Source organism: Nasonia vitripennis, chromosome 3, assembly GCF_009193385.2.
Source record: "Nasonia vitripennis strain AsymCx chromosome 3, Nvit_psr_1.1, whole genome shotgun sequence".
Lineage (NCBI taxonomy): Eukaryota > Metazoa > Arthropoda > Insecta > Hymenoptera > Pteromalidae > Nasonia > Nasonia vitripennis.
Window position 1 is genome coordinate 11,531,207 of NC_045759.1, and position 24,645 is coordinate 11,555,851.

At 40.1% G+C, this 24,645-nt stretch overlaps 2 protein-coding genes across 2 annotated transcripts; both read right to left on the bottom strand.

Moving 5' to 3' along the window:
- Positions 1-9,244: 9,244 nt before the first annotated feature.
- Positions 9,245-9,949, bottom strand: LOC116416768 (secreted RxLR effector protein 161-like). The gene has a single exon (XM_031926333.1). It carries the CDS (start codon positions 9,947-9,949, stop codon positions 9,245-9,247), a length of 705 nt encoding a protein of 234 aa, XP_031782193.1.
- A 6,531-nt stretch (positions 9,950-16,480) lies between these two features.
- LOC100118781 (uncharacterized transmembrane protein DDB_G0289901-like) lies at positions 16,481-20,967 on the bottom strand. Its single transcript, XM_001600254.6, has 5 exons — positions 20,568-20,967; positions 18,417-20,483; positions 18,152-18,274; positions 17,694-17,825; positions 16,481-17,558 (listed from the first exon to the last, which is right to left on the bottom strand). Exons 3-5 carry the CDS (start codon positions 18,257-18,259, stop codon positions 16,671-16,673), a joined length of 1,128 nt encoding a protein of 375 aa, XP_001600304.1. The 5' UTR covers positions 18,260-18,274; positions 18,417-20,483; positions 20,568-20,967; the 3' UTR covers positions 16,481-16,670.
- Between the last annotated feature and the right edge of the window lie 3,678 nt (positions 20,968-24,645).

The window sequence follows — 24,645 nt, forward strand, 5'->3', positions numbered from 1 at the left end:
AGAAGAAGAAGCTAAGGATCTCTATTACGAAACTTTAGAGCAGGTAATCGACCAGTTCGCGTCTTACGACACAAGAATAGTATTAGGCGATTTCAATGCTAAAATAGGTAGGGAGGAAATGTTTAGGCCTACTATAGGTAAGGAAAGCCTGCACGAAGTCAGCAATGATAACGGTATTAGGGTCATAAACTTCGCGGCGGCAAAAGATCTTATAATCAAAACTACGTGTTTTAAGCACAAGAACATACACAAGGCAACGTGGACATCGCCGGACGGAGCCACACAGAACCAAATTGATCATTTCCTCATTGAAAAAAGACGTCATACTAATGTTCTTGACGTAAGGGCTTACAGAGGGGCAGATAGCGACTCGGACCACTTCCTAGTAGTAGCCAAATTAAGAGCTAGACTAGTAGCGAATCAAAATAGTAAACGAGCAAACAAGGTAGAAAGCTTCGATATTGACAAACTACAAGATAGAACAGAGCGAATTAGGTACCAGATAGAAATTAATAACAGGTTTCAGGCACTTGAAGAAGCAAACACATCGCCGGAGGGGAATGACGAACCGAATAGCTTATGGGGGGACATCGAAAAAACGGTAAAAGAGGCCGCGAACAAAGTACTGGGTAAAAAGAAAAAGCCAAAGAGCAAACCATGGTTTGACGAAGAGTGCGAACTCTGGTCTGAAAGGCGCCAAAAGGCTAAATTAGATAGCTTACAAAATAGAAGCGATAGGACCGTAGAAGAGTATTCTAAAGTAAGGAAACAGACGAGCGCGATCTACAGAAATAAGAAGCGTGAGTATCAAAAGAATCTTACTAGGAGAATAGAAACTAACAGTAAGGAAAATAGCCCCCGCGAAATGTACGGAGGGATTAACGCCATCAGAAAGGGTTTTAGGAGTAGAGCGCAATTGATGAAGGACGAAAACGGGGACCTCGTAACAAATGACAACGAATTACTGTTGCTGTGGAAAAATTATTTCGATAAATTATTAAACGTGCACGAAAATAGCGAAGAATTAGGGGACGAAATTCACACTGCTGAACCCCACGTGGAGGAACCGAGCTACCAAGAAGTAGAGGCCGCGATTAAAAAACTAAAAAACAATAAAGCCGCGGGAAATGACTCTATACCAGCTGAGTTACTCAAATATGGGGGCGTCGAGCTCACTTTCAAAATCTATAAACTAGTATGTGCCATCTGGAAAAATGAAACAATACCCGAAAATTGGAAGGAATCTATCATTATACCGATTTTTAAAAAGGGGGATAAGACAGAGTGCAATAACTATAGGGGTATTTCACTTTTAGCAACATGCTACAAAGTTCTTTCAAACGTAATACAAGCTAGACTCACTCCATTCGCGGAAGATATAGTAGGAGATTATCAGTGCGGATTTCGGCGCAACAGATCGACGAGCGATCAAATGTTTACCATAAGACAGTTGTTAGAGAAAAAGTGGGAATTTTGCGAAACCATATACCAACTATTTATAGATTTTAAGAAAGCGTACGACTCTATTAAGCGAAGCAAAATGTATCAAATTCTAGTACTTCTCGGTGTACCGAAAAAACTCGTGAGATTAATTCAAATATGTCTGAACGGAAGCACGGGTAAGGTCCGAGTAGGCGGTAATGTATCAGAACCCTTCATGATACGCGATGGTTTAAAACAAGGGGATGGGCTCTCTACGGTGCTGTTCAACTTAACGTTAGAGTATGCCGTTAGAAAAATGCAGGTTAGCCAGCTGGGCGCAACGCTTAATGGAACAACGCAGATACTAGGCTACGCAGATGATTTGGATATACTGGGGGATTGTAGGGAAACGGTAGCAAGAAACGCGGAAATCCTCATAAAAGCGGTGGAGTATACAGGGTTAGAAGTGAGTGAATCAAAAACAAAGTACATGATTGTGGATAAGCTAGGCATCTGCAGAGGGGAGGAAGATCTCAGAGTTGGGAATTTTACTTTTGAAAAGGTTAGCGAATTCAGGTATCTGGGTACGACCATAAATGATAGAAACGAGATTAATGTCGAAATAAATAAGAGACTCCATTCGGGTAATGCTTGCTTCTACGCCGTGAGTAATTTACTTAAGTCGAGGCTGTTGTCTAAAAACGTTAAAATAAGAATATACAAGACGATAATACTGCCGGTGGTTCTGTACGGGTGCGAAACGTGGGCTCTCACCAAGCAGGCGGACAACCGTTTTAGGGTATTTGAAAATAAAGTCTTGCGAAAAATATACGGGCCGAAGAAAGATGAGGAAACCGGGGAATGGAGGAGACTACACAATGATGAGTTACACAATCTGTACGTGTCACCAAATATTAACAGAATAATAAAATCGCGCAGATTGGGATGAGCAGGGCATGTAGCGAGAATGGGAGACGACCGTACGGCAGCGCGTGTCATGAAAGGCAGGCCGATGGTAACGCGACCTCTAGGTAGACCTAGACGTAGATGGGAGGACAACGTAAAAGCGGATCTAGTAGAAATAGGACGGGTGGGAGTCGATCGGAGAGGTGCATCTTGGGTTGGGTTGACACAAGATAGGGCAGCGTGGAAGGCTTGCGTAGATGAGGCGATGAACTTTCGAGTTCCAAATGCCATGTAAAAAAAAAAAAATTTATTTTTGATACTATAAATGTATGTATTTGTTGTGATTTTTTGATTTGTTGATTGTAATGATTGTAGAGCGCTTAGGGAATCCGAGAAAATCAGGAACTTTTTATCTCTGTTGCTGACAGCTATTTCGAATGCGTCGTCACGAGCGATGCATTCGGCTGTATATACAGATGTTTTCTTGTTTAGTGATCTTTGTATACAAATATCTAGATCTGGACAGATACGTGCTGAACCAGTATATAAATTATCTTTGACATTGCTTCCGTCTGTATATATAGCGTATGCATTTTTTTTACTTATAAGTTTGTTTACAATGTCGTTGGGATCTTTGCATTTTCTGAGATCTTTATCAAATTGCGAGATACATGTGATTGGAGTTATTAACGTTTTATATTCTTGAATGTACATGGTATATTTGTCATCACGCATAATGTCCGCTGAGTATTCACTTGTGCTTGCTATGCAGTTTGCAAAAACGCTGTCATCTTTGCATGGGTGTTTCGCGATGTGAATAAGATGGTCTTTGATTGTTTTAGCAGTGAGCGAGCCTTCGTTGGAAAGTATTTTAGCGAAAAAGCAGTCTCCTAAGTATTTAGCACGAAATTGAATGTAGTCAAGTTTAGCCTCGGAAATCATTACATTAGTCGGTGTAGTTTTGCGGTAACCTAGTGCGCATCGAACTGCTTGATATTGAATTCGTTCGATTTTATCTATCAAGTTTTTATTGCTCGGAAAATATATGAAACTGCTATAGTCCATGATGGATCTAATATAACTTTTATAAAATAAAATGAGAGTTTCTGGGTCCGAGACCCAGGTTATACCGCATAGGAATTTTAGAATGTTAAGAGCTCGTTGGCATTTTTTATACATGAGATCAATGTGGGTCGAGAAAGAATTTCTGTAGTCAAAAATAACGCCTAAAAATCGAGCTTGAGGACTTGATTTTATTATGCATTCATTCAGTTCTATTTGTATTTCTCCGGGACGAATATTAATGCTATTAGTTAGAATTATCGTGGCTCTTTTGCGTGATGAAAACTTACAAAACAAAGCAATATCATCTGCAAACTGCGATATATTTATTGTTTTCGGTAGATCTGTCATTATTTTAGCTACGTATAGTACGTATAATAGGGGACTGAGAACTCCGCCCTGGAGCACGCCTTTGTGAGTTAGTCTAGGAGAATTGCCGGTCATGCTCGTATAAATATTTCTTTCGCTCGTTAAAAATTTGATAAAGTATACTAAGTTTTTTGGACAACCTAAAGAAGCTAGAATTTGAAGAAGTATGTCAATAATCACGCCATCGAAAGCTCCCTTGACGTCGAGAAACGCCGCGAGAAGCTCTTTTTTTTAGAAAATGATTCTTTGATTTTTATGTTTAGATTTGCGAGATTGTTCATACACGACATTCCTTTTCGGAAGCCTGTTTGACTGCTAGGTATTAAGTTATTATACTCAGCGCACCATTGCATTCTATTTTTAATGAGCGTTTCAAATAGTTTACACAAACATGAAGTAAGTGATATGGGTCTGACGCTGTCTCCGTCCGGCTTATCGATAAGGTGAACAAAAACATTTTGCCAGTCTTCGGGAAAATTCATTTTTTTGTAAATTTCATTGAAAACGTCTAAAAGTAGAAGTTTAAATTTTAAAGGAAGCCTGTTAACAATGTCAAAGTCAATACCGTCCAAGCCGGGAGAAGAATTTTTGTTTTTTGATTTAAGGGCAACGTTGAATTCGACAAAGTCAAACGGATGGTTCAGAAATGTATTATCATCACAATGCGGCATCCAGTGTGGATCTGTCTGAACCCACGGGGGACTAATTTTATTAAGAGCAACTTCGACCTTTTGCTGGTTTTGTAAGTTTTCATGTACATGAGATGAAGTAATTTTAGTAAAGCGATTTTTCAAAATTTTACTTTTATTCCTAACGTAATTTGGATTAGAGCGAAAATTCAAGGATTCTGCGAATTTTTTCAGATTATCTTTTTTCTTTTGTTTGAGTATTTTCTTTACTAAGGCGCAATTTTTCTTATATTCTATGACATCTTGTAGATTGGTAGTAGTTTCCCACTTTTTATACGAAGCTTTTCTGAGTCTGATAATTTGTGAACATCCCACCATTCAAGAGGATTTCTTTCAAGTTCTTTTTTGGTTTATTTTTTTATTTGGAGTGCAGCTTTTAATTGAATTCGTAATTATTTTTAAGAGGAAATTATATTTTTCTTTTGGAGCTAAGATATCGTATTGTGAGGTGAGGAATTGTTCGTATGTATCATTTATAATACTTTCGAATTGAGCCCAGTCGGTGCGGAGTGATTTTATTTTGAACGTTTTTTTTCATAGTAATATTTAAATGTGTCATAATATATATATAAACAGGTGTATGATCAGAGCCCCAGGTTTCGTCACACGCGTAAACATCAATTTTGTCAACAAGATTTGAGCTTGACATGATCAAGTCCAAATTTGACTTAATGTTTTTATGAACGTCGATGTAAGTAACAGAGTCGTTATTTAGTAAAAATAAGTCACTGTTGCTAATACAGCTTTCAAGCCTTTCGCCGTTTTTATCGTTTCTATTACAATTCCAAATTATATTATGTGAGTTAAAGTCGCCCATAACTATACAATTCGGTTTTTTAAAGTTGAGAAAAAGATTTTCCCAAGTTTCTAGGCTAAGCGTGGAATCTGGGGCTCTGTAAGTAACAATTAAATTTAAACTAGGATTTAAATTATTTATATTGATTCCGCACATTTCAATATTTTGTTCTGGCGATGTTAAGTCTTTGATTTCAAAGTAAGCTAAACTTTTACGAATGAGTATTAATAACTCCTCCTCTTGCGTGTGTCCTGTCCTTACGAAAGGTTAAGAAGCCGGGGTAATGTATGTTGTGCTCGGGCTGCAGCCAGGATTCGACGCACACTAATATGTCCAGGTCTTTCAAGATTCTTGGAATTTCTTTGGATCGTTGACGAAAGCTACGAGCGTTCCAGAATAAAATTTTCAATTTTATGTTAGTTATTTGAGAGTTTTTGGCCATGGCTTTTTGTTTTTTTTATTTTTATTTATTTATTTGTTTTTTTTTTTAACTATTGTTGTAGTAGAGTTGTGGTGATGACGTTGTAGCCATAGTTTTGAGGTTGTCTGTTTCTGCTTCAATTTTTTTTATTAGTTTGGTAAATTTAGTTTTTAAGCTTTTATTTTCAAGAAGTGGATACAATTCTCTCATCATGACTGTGAGTGCTTTTGAGTCGGTTGAAAGTTGGTTTAAAGTCTCTGAGTTTGCAGTTTCCAAGTGAATGGCATTAAGTAGTTGTGTAAAGTTGGAGAAGTCGAGTCCATATCTATCTTGATTTTATTTTATATGTTCTTCTAGGTGGGATAGTGTGCTGGAGAAATCTGTATTTTTGTTGTTTTTTAATAATCTCATTTTTTTCTTTTGGTTGGATTTGGGAAATTTGAACACTTCAGTTTTCTCGGTTAGACTTGAATTTTGATTATTTTGTTCATCGTCTACTTGGGATAAAGAAGCGTAGCTTGAGTCGGTGTCGGAGTTGAGCGCATTATAATTGACTTTATCGTTCGAAGTAGTCGCAGATGTTGACGATAGTGAGTGAGGGCGTATCTTGAGCGCAGTTTGAGGCATCGAGAGTAGGAAAGCTTGTCATCGAGTAGTCGTTTGTGTTTGTTTCTGGAATTACACTTGTGTTATTGATCGGTAGGTCATCGCCTGTAGACATTGCTTCTTCGATAAATTCCTCGCTAGAGTCTAGATTTGGATCGGCTGGAATTTCTAGAATTTTACAGTTTTGTTGATCGTTTTTTTTCGGTGTTTTTTGGACAGTGTTTAGCTAAGTGTCCTACGCTCCTGCAGGTGAAGCAGGTTAAACCATCCGTAGAGAGAAAAATCCAGTATTGCGTGTCTTCACAAGTAATAAATATTGATTTCGGCACTTTATCTACGTCTTCTTGATTAATATATACTTGTCTCCGAAAACTATATGCGTGTTGGATGCCGAGTTCAGGAATGCCGGCTCTTATAAACGAAATGCTCGAATTCATACGAATTTTTCTGTCATTGAGTTCTTTTTCAATTAGGTGGTGAGGAATCTCTGGATATACATTTGAAATAATAATACGTTTTGAAGGAAGTTTGAGAGGGCTGATTTTAATTTCTGTATCGCCTATTTTTATTTTTTGATGTTTTTCAAATAATTCATTAGCGATTTTCTTCGACGATAAGTAAGATACATACTCTGCTGTTTGAAATTCTTGAAATAAATCTGATGTTCTCTTTGTCAGTAACTTTGATTATTTCACTTACGTACTCCTTGACTGTGTAACCATTAATTGCTTGAAGAACTATGGCTTGATCACGTTTAGGAAAATTGAGACTTTGGGAAGCTTGGGCGTAATTCATTCTCTGGGATTGTTGGCTTTCGGTGTTGCTATTATTGTTTTACGGAGAACCGCCGATGTCGGTTTTTCGCCGAATTGAGGGCACTCATCAGTTTTCGCTTTTTTTTACACTATATACACTGGAATTCACAGTTTATCACTTAGAAATATTCGAATTGGGATCGAGGCAGTGTGAAACTCGCACGCGCGGATGTTCTATTTACAAACACGTCCGAACAGTACGGTGGTTGAAACAGGACTATAGCAGTGTTATAAAAGCTAGACAAAAATATTTGTTTTACTCGATCTGTGCTGATGCTTTAAAATGCATTTTAATTTCTTTTATCTTTTTCCTGGTAGAAACGGTATCCAAGTTATTTGGAAGTTCTGAGGTTATCAATCTCAGAACTTGGTAGTTTTCTTTGTCAGTTTTTGTTACAAGATGTAACGCTTTTTATCCTAGTTCTTTGGCAGTTTTTAGATTGAGTATTCTTTTCTTCCGAAGATAGTTGGTGAAATAATACGACACAGGTGCACGTGGTTAATGGCGATTCGAGGTTATAATTGGAAAATCATTACAAGCAGTCTTGTATTCGAGTTTTTTTCAATGAAAGTATATAGAATAATGATTTGCATGCGAAAAAACATCCGAAAAATTTCGAGCGACCGGGGACTCGAACCCGAGCCCTGCACAAGGATAGTCGCGCGCCTTAGCCAACCGAGCCAAGTAAATGTTGTCATTTGACCAACTATCTTGGGCATTACTTTTCAAAAACAGCTCGATCTAAGAACTGCCAAAGAACTAGGATAAAAAGCGTTACATCTTGTAATAAGAACTGACAAAGAAAACTACCAAGTTCTTAGCTTTTTCACCATTTTAAATCGGCCAATTTCTATCAGGGTTGAAGTAAGTAATATTTCGACTTTTAAAAACTCTTTAAACAAGAAGAAATCTCACTTATTTTAAATTTAATTCTCTGTAAAAATACATCGAATTTATTATAGCGCTGCTTATTTAAAGAAACGCTAATTTTTTCAAAATTTTGACTAGAATAAGCTATTTGTTGCTGCCAATCCAAGGTTGATGGAACAGAAACGTCGGAGTTATTATTTTTATGTTTATTGTACCTAGAAAAATTTGCAGAGTAAAATTGAGTTTTCCTACCCCGTATAGTCTCCGTATAGTCTTGTGATGAAAGTACTAACTTGACAATATTGGGTCAACGTCGGACAATAACTAGATCCATAATTAGCATAAAATTTTATCAAAATTATAAGCACTGGCCTGACATTGAACTGGTTATGGCACTCTAACGGAAAGTGATGTGCATACATGCCTCTTGCCCGCCTTTAAGCAGTCCTTTAAAAGGTTTTGCCTTCGCGTTTTTCAGTATATTATTAAGGATAGTACCGATACAATACTGGTTTATCATCGTATAAAATTCAGAACAAAATTTTTCTATTGGTCAGACCTAAGACAATGTTGGATGTATAGGACAAGACTACATTAAGGTTCAAAAATAAACTGTGAAATCATTGTTGATCAGATATTATGACTTTATTGAAATCTCCTAACGATCAGGTCCTGGTGTGACCTTCTCTCACAAGTTGTCGCCGAGAACTGACGCTCTACTCATTAAACGCCGCCGAAAACTCGGGCCCGCTAAAACAAAGACGCTTTCCCGAGGACTACCGAAGGGACTCGAAGCAGTGCGCGCGCTCCTTTAGATCTATTGCTATACACACGCAGTCACGTGTTCACGCGAACGCCTCCCGCCACTCGACTCTCTGGCCTGGCAGTCACAGATCGGCCCTTTTAGCCTCTCCGCACTGAAAGTTGATATTTTCTTGATTATAAATGGACGACTTGGATAGAGCTTATCACAAAATAACCGTATAACACTTTATTTAATAAAAGTATTCAGTAGTAAAAATCACAAGTGACGAGAGTGGCATGAGAGTTCGACTAGTCTCTAGCACGGTCGGGAGCAAAGTGGAAGAATTAAATGACACTATCAAATGAGTACCCGCGGATTATATAATACAGTAATACGTGAGACAATAATGTACGCGTGTAATAAGCGCGCGAATAATTCAAAATATCTCATCACGCCACCTCAATTGATAAATTTACATAAAAGAACAAGAATAAAACAAGTAATATCTATATCAAAAATAAAAAAAAAGAAAGTCGATCGCGTTAATAATCTGTCTTCTCTTCTTCTCTCTTGAGTCCAATTGCGTTGACAAATTCTTCTAATTTATTGTGGTTGGTTGCCTTCGTCAATGCGTCAGCCAACATACACGTAGAGGGAACGAAACGGACTTCAATCTCCTTGTTATCTATATTTTCCTTTATAAAATGGTGTCGAACGTTTGTGTGCTTGGTTCTGGCACTAAATCTTGAATTTTCACTCATATCACAGTAAACTACCAAGGGTTCTTCGTTGCGAGTAATCAATAGTTGTGATGTCAGTCTCTGAAGCCAGACTGATTCCTGGGTAGCTGCTGAGAGCGAGAGGTACTCAGCTTCCGTGCTGGACAGTGCTACGGTCGGCTGACGCTTGCTATTCCAGCTGACAGCGGCTCCTTGCATGGTGAACACGTAACCAGTTGTAGAGCGAGGATCATCTGAGTCCGCTGCGTAGCTGGCATCACAATAGCCTATCAGTTGGCTATCAGCATCTCTACAATACCTCAACTTGAAGTCCTTGGTTCCTTGAACATACCGCAGGACTCTCTTCACCATACCCCAATGAGATTCGTCGTAACAATTATTGAATCTGCTCAGTACACCAACCGAATACGCTAGGTCAGGCCTGGTTGCCTGCACGAGATAAAGCAGGGAACCAACTGCATTTTGATAGGGAACATCTGCTGGGTTGAAGGTCGACTTAGGTGACATATTTCCACTCCAGACTCCGTTCTGATCCGCTTGTATGCCTGCACTCCTCCATCCCAAAACTGGTCAGAAGCGAGGTGATTGGTCCAGCTCGATAGTCCCTGTCACTTTGTTGTGGTGTACGTTGATTCCCAGACATCTTTGAAGAGGCCCAAGGTCCTTCAGATTGCAAATATTTTGTAATCCTCTCTTAAGATGCGACGTTGCAAACGTCGCAGCCGCGTCGATACGAGGAATCTCGTTCGATGCGGCCAAGCTCTGAGTGCGCGGAAGAAACAAGCGAGTTGGATTGTTGTTGTCGGTGCCAGCCTGACCTCGAGTTCGAGGAACGGGCCGGCTAACCGTCCACGTTAGCGCGAGAGTGAGCATCGTTGGCGCGAGAGTGAGCCTCGACGGCGCGCGCGCTGATTGGTCCTCCGCATGTCGCGAGCCAATCAGTGGGCGCCGATGTGCGACTCGCTATCCGCGCGGACTGCCAGCCAATCAGGCGCGAGGAAGATGCGCGGGCCCGACGAGCGCGAGTGGAGAGTAAGCGCGAGAACGAGCGGGAAATCGGGGAGTTCTCTCACGACTGTCGACGGAGTACGTCGACGTACGAGAGAGATACGTGGCCTCCTCTGTTGCGAGGAGAATCGGGAGAGTCTCCCGCGGTTGTGCGAGTGTGCGAGAGTGTGAGAGAGTCATAGGTGCAGCGCGTTGGCACGAGCAAGTGCCGACACCCGGACGAGCCAGCAACCATCCGCACGAGAGGAAGGAAGCTAGCCAGTCCGCCATCATTGTCCGGAGGACCAGAGCAACCAGCAGCCTTGGCGTGGGAGAGCCGAGGAAGCTAGCCGTCACCAGGTCCACGAGAGTCAGGGAGGCGCCGGCGGGAGCACCGACGGACGTCCACCAGGGAGAGAGCGAGTAAGAAAGTATTAGAGAGAGAGAGAGAGAGAGAGAGAGAGAGAGAGAGAGAAAGAGAGAGAGAGAGAGAAAGAGATAGAGAGAGAGAGAGAGATCCGAGAGTGAGACGAGTGTGGTGCGGGCACACTAGAGAGAGAGAGAGAACTCGAGAGACCAGGGTGTTGGTGTGCAGTGCGGGCGCACCCCAAGACGTCTTCTGCGCGAGGCGTCTGGCCAGCGCACGCGAGAGAGAGAGAGAGAGAGAGAGAGAGAGAGAGAGAACAGTGCGAGGAGACGCGTGTGCGTGAGATAGAGACAGCGCAAGAGAAAACCCTATAGCTGCGCGGCTGCAGCAGGTCGGGCTTGCCACAAGCGGGAGGCATAGCCCGCGCGCGAGAGAGAAAGAGAGAGAGAGAGAGAGAGAGAGAGAGAGTCAGCCGTCAGCGGACTGGACCTGGGCCTGTGGCCCGCCGTCTGCTGCACGAGCGTGGCTCGTGTTTAAGCGTCCCAGTGTAAGCCCTGCGTGGCTAAACTGTGCGCGGGAGGCACTACAGCCACCGTATTGTAGGGAAGGGCTGGGCGAAATACATGTGCAATAAAACTTAACCATTGTGTGTGATCATTTTCCCCTCTCCCTAGCGTTCTCCCAAACGTGATGATCGCGGTCAAATCCTACGTTTAGAAAAATCCTAGTGCATGCGAGGCTCTAGGTGTTGCGCACCTGTGTTGGGAGGCACAGCGTCGCAAAGAATATCGACGAAATCGATGCTGTCCGAAAAAACTATAAGGTCATCCACGAAGACAGCTACAATAATACATTTAGAGGCATTAAAATAACTATATATACAAGCATCATAATCTGATTGAACAAGGTGTAATTGCTTAAAGGCAGAATCAAGCTTGAGATTCCAGTTGCGGCTTCCTTGTTTCAGTCCATAGATGGCTTTCTTTAGTTTGCAGACTTTACGTTCCTGTCCCTCGAGCACAAAACCCTCCGGCTGCTGAAGATAAACGGTTTCCTCCATATCTCCATGGAGGAATGCGGTTTCCACATCTAGATGATACATGTCCAACCCTCTCTTTGCAGCATAAGCGAAAAGGAGCCTCAAGGATGTGAAGCGTACAACTGGTGAATAGGTTCTATCGTAGTTTATACCTTTTTACTGTGAGTAACCTTGGGCGACCAGTCTAGCTTTGTACCGAGTAGATCCATTTGGTAGTTTTTTCTTTTTGAAAACCCATCTGCTCCCAACGACTGGTTGTCCTGAAGGTAAATTACACAATTGCCAGACATAATTTTGACAATGGATGTATACTCACTTTCCATAGCTAATGCCCATTGGTCTGCTTCTGCGCACGATGTAACTTCTTGATAGGTGTGTGGTTCGTCTGGCTCATTCACTATGGAGTAAAGAACAAAGTCATCCAAATGCCTGGGTTGAGTTGTTCTTCTCTGCGACCTTCTTCGTGGCTGAGCTGCAAATTCTTCATCCGAGTCTCGTTCATCTGACTGGTTGAGCCTAGAGGCTGATCTTGTTACTGGCTTGGATATGGTAGGTGTGGAACGTTGACCTGGTTCTGTCGTAACTTCCTTGGTCTTTTTACATTTATTGGCATCTACTTCTTTTGCAGGTTGTAGCTTCTTTTTTCTATCACTGGGTCCGGTATTATTGTCACTATGCGCTGGTAAGTCCTTTTTATTGGCAGGTAAGTTTTCTTGATCTCCAGGAAAAACATCATCATCTGCTGGTAAGTTCTCAGCGTTTGCGGGTCTTCTTCATGTTCAGGTACGTCTACTTCTTTTTCAGGTACGTCTTCTTCATTAGCAGGTAAGTTTCTTTCATTTTTAGGTGGGTCTTCTGGGTGCGATGGCTGTACACATTCTAAAGGCAAGTACACTGGAGTCGACGTCGACTCTTGCTTACTGGTTTCAAAGAATTCCACATTGCTGGTAGTAAACACCTTATGCTCCTCTACACTCCACAATCGATAACCTTTCTGGTCCTGGCAGTATCCCAACATGATAGCTGGTTTCGATGTTGGCGCAAGCTTCTTCCTTAAGTGGCGAGGAACATATGCTCTGGCCTTGGAACCAAACACTCTCAAGTTGCTGAGATCTGGTTTGCTTCCTGTCCAGACTTCTTCTGGAGTGCATCCACAAAGACAGTTCTTGGGGCTCCTGTTTGCTAAATAACAGGCTGTCGACAGTGCTTCTGCCCAAAATTCGTGTGCAAGTTGAGATTCTGCAAGCATACATCTTGTTTTCTCTAAAAGGGTCCGATTTACACGTTCTGCTCTCCCATTCTGTTGCGGCTGATAAGGAATCGAGGTCTGATGCTGTATATCATGGTCGTCCAGAGCGGATCTGAGTGCTGAGTTGATGTATTCTCTCCCATTGTCGGTCCTGATGATCATCATCTTCTTTACAGTTTGTTTTTCAGCCAGCTTGATAAATATCTTCACTGTGTCTGGTACTTGATCCTTATGACTTAAAAAATAGACAAAAATCTTTCTAGAATAGTCGTCCAGAAAGGTTATAAAGTACCTTGCTTTTCCAATTGATAAATCCTCTACTTGACATACGTCACTGTGTACAAGTTCTAGGATTCTTGAGGCACGCTTGCTGTTCAATTGGAAAGTCTGCTGGGCTAGTTTCCCGGCAACACATATCTCACACTGGTACAACTTGGTATCGTCGAACTCGATACCTGTGGCAGTTTGGCGGAGCTGCTTCAAATAGGCAGCATTCAAGTGCCCCATCCTCCGGTGCCACAATTCAATGTTGTCAGAGACAGTAGACTTGAGTGCAATTGTAGAGTCAAATCGATCCTTCGAATGAAAAGGGATGTCTGGCTTGACTGTGTAAACATTGTTCGCACTCAACCCGCCTTCAATCACTAAAGTGCCTTTTCTGACAATCACTTTGCACTTATTATTACAAAAAATCACTTTTCCACCTCTTTTGGTTATCGCACTAACAGAGATCAGGTTAGTGGTGAGGTTAGGTACATGTAGTACTTTCTTGAGTAATACCTGGCTTGCTCCGTTGGATCCGCTGAACTGGAGTGGCACTTCACCTTCGCCGAGGACAGGTATCCTTGATTTGTTGGCAGCAATGACGCTCTTGATTTTGGAGCTGCAAATCTTGGACATCTGTTGCTTGTCGGCGCACATATGTGTCGAGGCACCCGAATCAATAATCCAATCTTCTTCTCTCGCACTGCTCACTGCGTTGGTGACCAGAAGGGCACTCTTCGCCGTTGATGACGTTGGCACCGAGTCGACGAAAGCGGCATCGACGCTCACCGAGTGAGTATGTCTCGCGGGTACGGAGACTAAAAGCGCACACACGGCATCTTCGTCATCGCTCTCGACGTCGGCTGCTGTGGTCGCGCACGCGCTTTGCCCTTTATTTCGTTTCGGAGCCGTGCAATTGTTGGCGTAATGGCCGAAACGGTTGCAGTTATAACATCGTACATTTGAATTTCGGCGAGATGCTGAGGATGGCTTGGGTGCAGGGCGCCACCCGTCACCTACTAGATCCGGACCTAGAGATGATGCTCAGTTTTTGGGCCGCGGCGATGATACGAGCGACGTAATCCTCCATAGATTTGCAGTTTTCTAGCCTCGTCGTCGAAGCTTCTAAGAGAAGATTCACCTTCCTCGTCAGGCCGTTGTCTTCGAAGGTTTTTGAAAGGGACTCCCCTGCTTCCTTAGCTGTCTTCGTGTTTTCGATGTAGGTGTAGACTTCGGGTTCCACTGCCAAAATGATCCGTCCACGAGCTTTTTGGTTTTTCTTAGCATCGTCGGATACCGCGCCGCGGCCTTTCCACGGGTAGAAATGAAGAGGAGTTGTTGATCGGTCGGCTCGCCATGGTGATTTTCCTTCGAACGCACTGATGCTCCAAAATCAAGAAGTTGCAAGTCACGTATGACGCTATCCCACGCTTCCGGCAACGAAAATCTTTCGAGATTACCGTTGTTGTGCTCTGGGCTCATAACCTGATATTTTCTTGATTATAAATGAACGACATGGACCAGGGCTTATCACAAAATAACCGTATAACACTTTATTTAATAAAAGTAGTCTAAAGTTTATTCAGTAGTAAAATTCACAAGTGACGAGAGTGGCATGAGAGTTCGACTAGTTTCTAGCACGGTCGGGAGCAAAGTGGAAGAATTAAACGACGCTATCAAATGAGTACCCGCGTATTATATAATACAGTAATACGTGAGACACTAATGTACGCGTGTAATAAGCGCGCGAATAAATCAAAATATCTCAAAAGTGACCCTCAAAATCCGCGGAGTAAAACTCCTAGAGGGGGTCGTGGCAGTCTAGGAATGATTATAAAATCACTCCTAACCGTGGCCTGAAGCCACGAATCGCCTTGTCGATTCGCGCATATGAGAGCCAAATGACGGAAAAACGTTCGCTAAAACTACTAATAGGTAGAATATATTATTAATAAAGAATAAATACGCCGCACTTAGTCTTATCCCTAGTAGTCCTCGGTTACGTCCGGAACATTGGAGATCTCACCTATAGATATCGCCAGATCCATATACTGGCTTAAAACGAATTAACGAAGATCACTGATGATTGTTCTAGTATTTTCCGAGTTCTGTCTAAAAGTATCAAAGAACAATAAACAAATCCCTATACATTTGATTGAATAATTGCGCAAGCACTTGGCTAACGTTTGATCGGTTATTTAATTTTTTTCAATTACTGAGTCAGAACCGGGATGATGCCGATCGTCGACCATGTTCGGCCCGATTTTATTCCATTTGTTATTTTTACTGTAATAAATCAAGCACAAAACTTGTTTTATTATCCCGTCATATAAGGCTAGCACTGGAACGATGTGGATGCAAGCGTCTTCAGTTAATTAAAAAATAATATGTTTCCTGGAAAACTAAAAGTGCCTAAATATAGGGCATAGACGCCGTATGGACAAAAGTCTATTGGGGTGAAAATTTCCAACGAATTTCTAAGAGACCGATGTGTAGTATTTGACTAATGCACAAGTAGAATTTATAATTTTGATGAAATCGTACAATCATAGGTGTGTATATTGACCCAGTATATTACCCACCGAAATTGGGCAATTAAATATTATTTTACCAGAGCTAGGATTTTGATATTGAAAGTGCAGGCCGACATCCAGTAATGTATATTTTCAATCCTAAGTATGAAAAATAAATCATGATATTTTTATGTAAGTAATTACTAAATCTTACAACAAATTATGCAAGAGGTGCTGAATTTATGTAACATCGTAGAATACAAAAATTTATACTTGTTAATAGAAATAAGTGTACCATGAAAAAGCATATAATTAATAGCATTGCAAAACATTTTTATTAGTTTAGATACAATACAAATTTTGAATCACATTATTATTATTATATATATTATACATAGACAACGGTCTAGGTCTGAGCTAACTACACTACACTACTAACGAAAGTGATATTTTTTTAAGAACACTCAATGGCACATTAAGATCTCATCGCTGTTTATAATATTATAATGACTTTCAGGCGCACTCTGCGCGTTAGTTCTATCATGTTTTCGCAATCTTTATTTTTTAAGCTTAGGAATTGTAAATTGTATAGAGATCATACGCAAAAAAAAACAACCAATCAGAGAGAACATATAATGAGTCCTTTATGGAATAGAATAATTGAAAAACACTAATAAACACTAATGAATTTGCTCTGATACTTGAGTAGCGTGCTATTTCGCCGAATTATATGTGTCGTCGGTAAATGACTGTGCTCCACCAGATTCTGGAATAGTGCTTTCTTCTCAAAACCTGAAATCTCCAATTATCTATTCTTCAATGTTTCCACCAGTCGGATTTTCACCACTGTTTCCCTCGGTTGAGTTCTCACCGCTGTTTCCTTCGGTTGAGTTCTCACCGCTGTTTCCCTCGGTTGAGTTCTCACCGCTGTTTCCTTCGGTTGAGTTCTCACCACTGTTTCCTTCGGTTGAGTTCTCACCGCTGTTTCCACCAGTTGTGCTTTCTCCGCTGTTTCCCTCGGTTGAGTTCTCACCGCTGTTTCCGCCAGTTGTGCTTTCTCCGCTGTTTCCCTCGGTTGAGTTCTCACCGCTGTTTCCTTCGGTTGAGTTTTCACCACTATTTCCTTCGGTTGAGTTCTCACCGCTGTTTCCACCAGTTGTGCTTTCTCCGCTGTTTCCCTCGGTTGAGTTCTCACCGCTGTTTCCACCAGTTGTGCTTTCTCCGCTGTTCCCCTCGGTTGAGTTTTCACCGCTGTTTCCACCAGTTGTGCTTTCTCCGCTGTTTCCCTCAGTTGAGTTCTCACCGCTGTTTCCACCAGTTGTGCTTTCTCCGCTGTTCCCCTCGGTTGAGTTTTCACCGCTGTTTCCACCAGTTGTGCTTTCTCCGCTGTTTCCCTCGGTTGAGTTCTCACCACTGTTTCCTTCGGTTGAGTTCTCGCCGCTGTTTCCACTAGTTGTGCTTTCTCCGCTGTTTCCTTCGGTTGAGTTCTCACCGCTGTTTCCTTCGGTTGAGTTCTCGCCGCTGTTTCCACCAGTTGTGCTTTCTCCGCTGTTTCCTTCGGTTGAGTTTTCACCGCTGTTTCCTTCGGTTGTACTTCCTTCAGTGGATGGAGCTGGTGTGGTGGTCTTTGGCTTTGTGCAACGTCCTGCCCATACGTTACAAATTGTTCCAGGACAGCACTCATCGTTTGCATTACACTGTAAATTTAAAATTTGCAATTTGTTTATTTCTGTAGTAGTATTTTAGGCAATTTTAACTTTTAATATTAATTAACGAATGGAATTTGTTATGAAGTAGATACTGTTTATACTATAAGAGTTTTAGTCACTTACGATAGCTCCAGCTGGTGTACAGTCTTCCGCAGTAGTGCCAGATGGATTTGGAGTAGTTGGTTTTGGTTTAGTACAACGACCAGCCCATATGTTACAAATCAATGGTTCGCAACATTCACTTGATTCCGAGCACTGTCATGTAACAGATTAAAAAATCACATAAGCCGACTAAATAAAGTTTATGAAATCAAAAGAAGAAGGGTTTACAGAGAAACCTCGTGGTTTGCAAAGATTCTTACGGGCTTAAACATAAACGTCATTTAATGTCGGTAATTTAATTAACTGATTAAATATAAATGGTTGACTACATTCATCACCGTCGCACACAAAAAATAAATGAAAAAATTAAATAGTATTTACAAAGTTACTACAACCGTTCCAATAATGCACTGTGCTAACCAGGTAAATTTTTAAATACACTGGTAAGATAAATGTATATTAATTAATTTATAACTTACAATAAAACCTGGTGGACGGCAAATATCTAATCCCCAAGATTTTGCCGATGTGAGCGAAATGCCAAAGGCCGCCACACAAACTAACAGAAGTAACTTTGACACTGCCATCTCTAGGTGCAAGTACTGCAAGAAATGCATAAAATACTTTATTAATAATTTAAAACATTTTTCTGATATAGCATTCCTCCAATATCGATAACTGGACTTCACGCGTAGAACCTCGAGATAAAACGAAAGCGTACAAAAGCGATGTAAAAGTACTTACATAAAACAATTGATAGTTTCTCTTTAAGCACAGGCACTGTTAAATGCTTCGTGCTCGCAAGTATACGTGTGACGGCTCTAGCCCCGCGCTCGGGCTTTTATGTCTAAGCGAACCTGATGATTGCACGATCAATCGCTGACGCGATCTAACTTGTAATGCTCAAGCTCTTGAGAGCTGATAATTCCCGTTATTTCTCGGTGAAAGTTTTGTAAACAAAATATTATTTGCAGAGTGCCGTCACGATCGCCGCTTGCCTGCACTGGAACTTTTTTATGCAATGTAAATACAAAATCGATTAACCAGTTCTCTTTTTTCTTTTTCATAGAGGAATCTTTGTAATAGTAATGTATGAAGTTTTCGTAAAATCATGTTAGATGTAATTAAGGTATATTATGCAAAATATATGAAGTTTGAAAAATGTGCTGGTGTAGGTGTGTGTGCATACACCTAGATCTCAGCTTATAAGCAACAGATTATAAAGTAATACAGCTAATTATTATGGTTTTTGTGTCTAAAACGTGAAAAATCGTTTATTTTTTGCATGATCGACTTGTTTATTTTTTATAGCCACGTTTCTATATTTGGAAATCGCTTTTTTGCGTTTTTTAAAATGATGTCATCGATACAACTTTTACGGATGCTAAAAGTGCCCCCTTAAGGTCTCGGGGTTGGGGTTCCGTTTCGTTACTCGAGTGAGGTGTCATTACTTTACGCGGGGGGAATGTCTTTACATAGCTTTGATATCAATCTCACACCACAAAAGAGCTTTTTGCAACACATGCACGATTTGCGCGTTTTTTTGACCTAAAATTAGGGACAAAAGTAGTCGTTTTCCGACAGGAGGGCGAAAAAATGCAGCAGCGTACTTTTGCAAAGTACTTTTGTGCCCGCTACTCAATTCATTGGCAAATCTTCTTAACTCGTGTGAAATTCAACAAGTGCAGTTTGAAACGCGAAAATCAGTACATGCGTTACAAAAAATATGGTATGCACCAAGGGCTAAGCAGTGACAGTGATATGTGGTACTGCAATTTCAGTAGACGTAGTTTGGGTATCAATGATAGGATTTCTGCTACTGTTCCTGTTGAGATTGATGCAAGGTTCACTGTTTCAATTTCAGTGGATGTTGTTTAGGTGTCAACGATGGAGTTTCTGATAGTGTTCCTGTTGAGATTCTGTAGTCCAACTAGATTTTTATACAGTTGCAGTACTTTTGGATGTTGTGTAGACAGTTTTTGAATCGACTAAATGCTAGGTAGATGTGACAGGAGATGATAACTATAGGACTTGCATGTTACACCTTGCTGATCTTGTACTTGAACTTCTTGAAACTGGTGAGATATAGATGGTGTTTCGCAAGCAGATGAAACTTATTGATTTTGAAAAGATGTGGATGAGATATCGTAAGAGGATGAAACTTCTTGAAACTGGAAATATGTAGATGGTGTCTCGCAACAGACATTTTCATCAGTCTCTATCTGATTTTTTTGCAACAATTGACTGTGGGTCCACAGAAATTTGTGCTGCATCAGATATTACATTTGCAATTTTGGTGTTTTTAGGCAAATGAATACTAGAACTTATTTGTTGAATTAGTCTCTTCTTATTACACAATGAATCAGCTATGTATCCTTCAACGACTGTTGTGGATTTCCAGCCACCGTGCCTTTTCAGTTATGTTATGTCAATCCCTGCGTCCACTAACAGTGTAGCTGATGTTCTTCGAAAGCTGTGGCCTGTATACGTATCCGCATCAGTCAAATTCAAATAAGTAGATACTAGTGATAGATAGCAGTGCACCAAATGTGTTGATACCTATCAGTTGCTAAGTACATCTACCATTCATATACTTTATAAAAAATCTATCTGTTGGACACTGCTGAGTTGCATATACTTTTTGCAGATACCATATGAATCATCAGTAATCGTAAAGAATCTTGGCAGTTTGTTCTTGGTAACATTAATCCTCACAAGTATCAGATTATCTGATTCCGTAATGACACTGATTTTAATATTGGTAAACTCTTGCCTCCTCAGCGCTCCAGAAATTCCAAATATTAGACTAACCTAATAAATCATTAAATTATTGATGATAGTTGAATACCCAATCATGTAACGTGTACAAGTGATTGTTGATAAATTATACATTACCTTTGCTGATAAATATACTTGATCTGGTGCTTCGCACAAAAACTTTGAAATTTTATCTTTTATGAAGACTAAAGACTTTTTGGTCGATACCCTGAACTTATCCTCTTCAAAAAATACAACATTTTTTTATAATTGCTGATGTCAATCAGATTAAATGTATTGACAGTAGCTCCCAGCATGGAATAATATGACCAAAATGAAATGCTTCCGTTTTCTTTTCACCATTCCTTAAAATTGTTATATGTTGCTGATGCTTTAGGTATAGAAGCAGGTGTGCGAAGCCAGGTAAAATAAAGTCACTCACAATCTCTTAAGAATATATTGTCTTTAACGAATTTGCGACTCAATTACACTATGAGTGTTAGGCGATCGTCCGAACACTTCGGCGGTTGTCCGGGAAGAGAGAGAGTAAGAATTGAACGCGTTCTACCGTACCTATGATTAGACGCGTTACAACTACTCTGATCAATAGAGAATCTAAGCGGCAATTCGAAAGCTCGAATAGACAATTATATTAGTTGTTTCTACAGAATTACAACAGTTGCTGTATACAATTGTTTTGATACTTGCGGCAGCAAATTAAAAGATATATTTTTTGCTGCTTCTCTGATCTTTTCAGACACGATTTCTTCACTCTCGTCATCACTAGAATCACTCATTTTGATACCTACTCTTCTTTATAAGAGTAAACAACATTTATGCAAGCCCAGTTTTCGAACACCCAGCAGACGATCAGCTGAGCCCAACCTCGCTTACAGATAACATGTCCGCTCATGCAATTCAAGGTTATGAAGGTGGCAACACTACGCACGTCGAAATTTTCCTCCGTGCGTTCGAGAATGAGATAGTTAAAATTCGTTTTTATTTGATTGAGAAATGATTTTCAATTAACGTTAATTTTTTTAATGCGGGAGGAGGGCTCCGCCACCCCCGACCCCCCCCCCTTTTTTTCCGCCCCTGAACTCACCCCAACATACAAGTCACATATTATTCTTTTTGCAAAAAATATTTAAATAAATTCAGTAAGTGGCGAATTTATATTACACATGCTATAAAATAGTGTACAATACATGTGACATAAGTAGTCCTTTATAGCACGGGGTTTAGCGCGCTCGTTACGCTCAGGCGCTAACTACACGCTGTGCTGTAATGGACCACTTAGTTATTTAAATTAATGTATCAGGAAAAACTGGGTAAAACATCATTTGGTTTAATTTTGTGTTGATTAATAAAAATACGGCAAACATTTAAAAGTGGGTTTCAAATATCTACTCTATACGAGTCTAAAATTCAAATTTTGCACTAAAATATTTAAACTGATTTGGTTACGACTTATAATTTTGTAAGCAGGCAGTGGATTTCGGATCACACTCCCGTGTAAGTGCTGATGATAATATTATCTACCTACTAGATCTTTTGTACATTTGGTTACGGTCGCCATACTTTTGTTGTGAACAAAAAAGAAATCATGTTTATCTCTTTTTAAAAAAGTGATGACCGGATTTGTTGAAGCCGTTAATAAAGCGATTTGATTAATTAAGAAATAAATATTCGGTTTGAATGTAGTTACAATTTTGAACTTCTAACTTCAAGAAAATTGAGCGCGTGCTAAATGTAGTTACACGGAAAGAATTTTTCAGTAAAAATTACCAGGATAGCACGGTAATCGTGGGCCGCCGTGTCTTTCCGAAAGGTTTTATCTGACCCAAGATATTATTTATCTTGCTCCCCGTAAATTTTACTGAACCAGTACTGTAAATTTTTTTATGTCGAAAATTTGTACCGTGCTGCAAAGGAAATTCATGCGCGGCCATGTGCGTCATCTGCTTCCATAACCTCCAAATCTTACCCTGATGTACGCTCGTTGAATCCAACGAATTTCTTGGTTCAAAGTGTGTCATATACAAATGACCCTTTATATATCAATAATACGACGTTAAGAATGCGTCACGAACATGTATACAACAAAATATCATAATATAGAGGCTATGGAGAAAAATAAAAAAGTACCAAAAATTTTACTGTGCCAATGCAGTAAAAGTTTTCTAGATGGCGGGGCGTCCCTACGTTACTGTGCTAGCACGGTAATTTTAATCCTTAATTTCTATGTAATTTTTATTGTAAAATTCTTTCCGTGTAGTGTAATAAAGTACACAAGTGTAATTCGTGTAATTCTGACTGTCACTGGATATTTTTAAATAAAAAAGCAAGATAATTAACTGAAAACACTTTGTACTTATTTTGTAATAAGCATAAGTTGTTCTGCGTTCAAAAAGCATAGTAGTTTTTATTACAATTTGTTTTATTGAGCTCTGATCTCTAGAACGATCACTTCGATACCGAAGAGTATGAGATGGATGTGTTCTTACATATTGTGCTTTTGATATGAAGGGTCGACGAAATAAATGTACCCTTTGACATATGCCATTTAATAGGTGCCGTTTGGCCTATTTAAGGTTATATACCAACTATGTATACCGTTTGATTTCACTGATCTTTGATTTTGTCATGCTGGTTCAGGGGCGCATTGCCCTTTTACACTACTATTAAACACAAAATTTGGATAAACTACGATGCAGTTACAAACATTTTGAGCTACTCTTATGCCAATATACTGGCTACTTCAATATTATTACTTATAGAATTATAATTATGACTAAGACTGTCACAAAACGTTTACAATTTGATTGCTGATTCTAAATGAAACGAAAAAAAGTGGCGATCTTTCTCCACGTTTGTAGACAGACAGGCACAACTATTTATCCTGCTAAGTTATTGGCGCGGCGGCCATGTGACAATGCTAACGCATGGCACCATCTGTCTCTTTAACTTAGTCTTACTAGTTTGAGAGTAGAATTAAAACATTTGAACTACTGTAACTCAAAAATATTCATTTTGGAGGTTAAAAATTAATATATGTTCATAGGGTTCTTGCTTGGCGCAACAGTTGCGTTTCGATATTTATCGAAACTCTATCATCCCTACTATCTCCACTCGAGAACAGAAAATCAATCACCTTATACCTATGAAATAAATATAATAGTATATTGTGCAACTAGGGGGGAAAATAGACTTTTTTGGCGAAAGTGATAATTTAACTTATACTAGTGTTAGTCTCGGGCACGCTCTCGACTGATCAATGTTCAAATCATCACACGAGTCTGAAAAAACCATCCCCACTTGTTGATTCTCACCGTACTTGTTTTAACAAGGGTAAGGAGAATAGGCTCTTTTTGTGTATGGGAATTAAGAAATAAGAAATTAAGAACTTTAACAATTTTCAGAACATTTTAAAATTTATTTCTCATACGAAAAAGAGCCTTTTTCTTGCACGTATTAAAAGAATAAGTAATTTACAACTTCAAACGAATGACATAAAAGGAAACATTGGTTTCAATATTTATCTATACAGAAAGGCAATCAATCCTTTATAGGGGTAAACGATACGTGGGCGCGCTTTCCCAAAAAAAAAATTCCCTTATACATGAGGAGGGATTATTCATCGACTATGAAGCACACTAAATCCCCAAAATTAGTATGCCACCGTTGGCATAAACCAAAACTGGCTCACATCACCTTTAGTAGGCCAGCTAAAATTTTCTTCTATAATCGTCGGTGATTTTTTCGCAGGTTGTTGTTCGATAAGAATCCATTATCGTAGAATCAATCAGAAAAATTAACACCTGCTTGCGGCCTTTATTAACCGATGTTGCGTGTGTAGCGGACGTGACGTTGGGAAATGGCTTTTATTGAAATGATTGCACCCGCAGATATGTCTGTTTTACGACTGAAATCAACGAGCTATAGCGTGTGAACTGTAAAGGCCCGAGTACACTGTCACGACTTTAGCCAAAGCTTTGTTATTTCTTTTCGCTTCACATTGTTTGTTAACGACGTTTAATAGGAAAATAAGCTACATCATAGTACTTGCAGGGCAGCGATTAAATCAAAACAGCCAACCGAAAACACGTGTCGCAACTGCAAGCAATAAGCAATCCCCGTTGAGTACAAACTTTCCCCGCAATAACAGGCGGCACAGGGCGTGCACGAGCTTATCAGTGCGAAATCGGGACGCGGA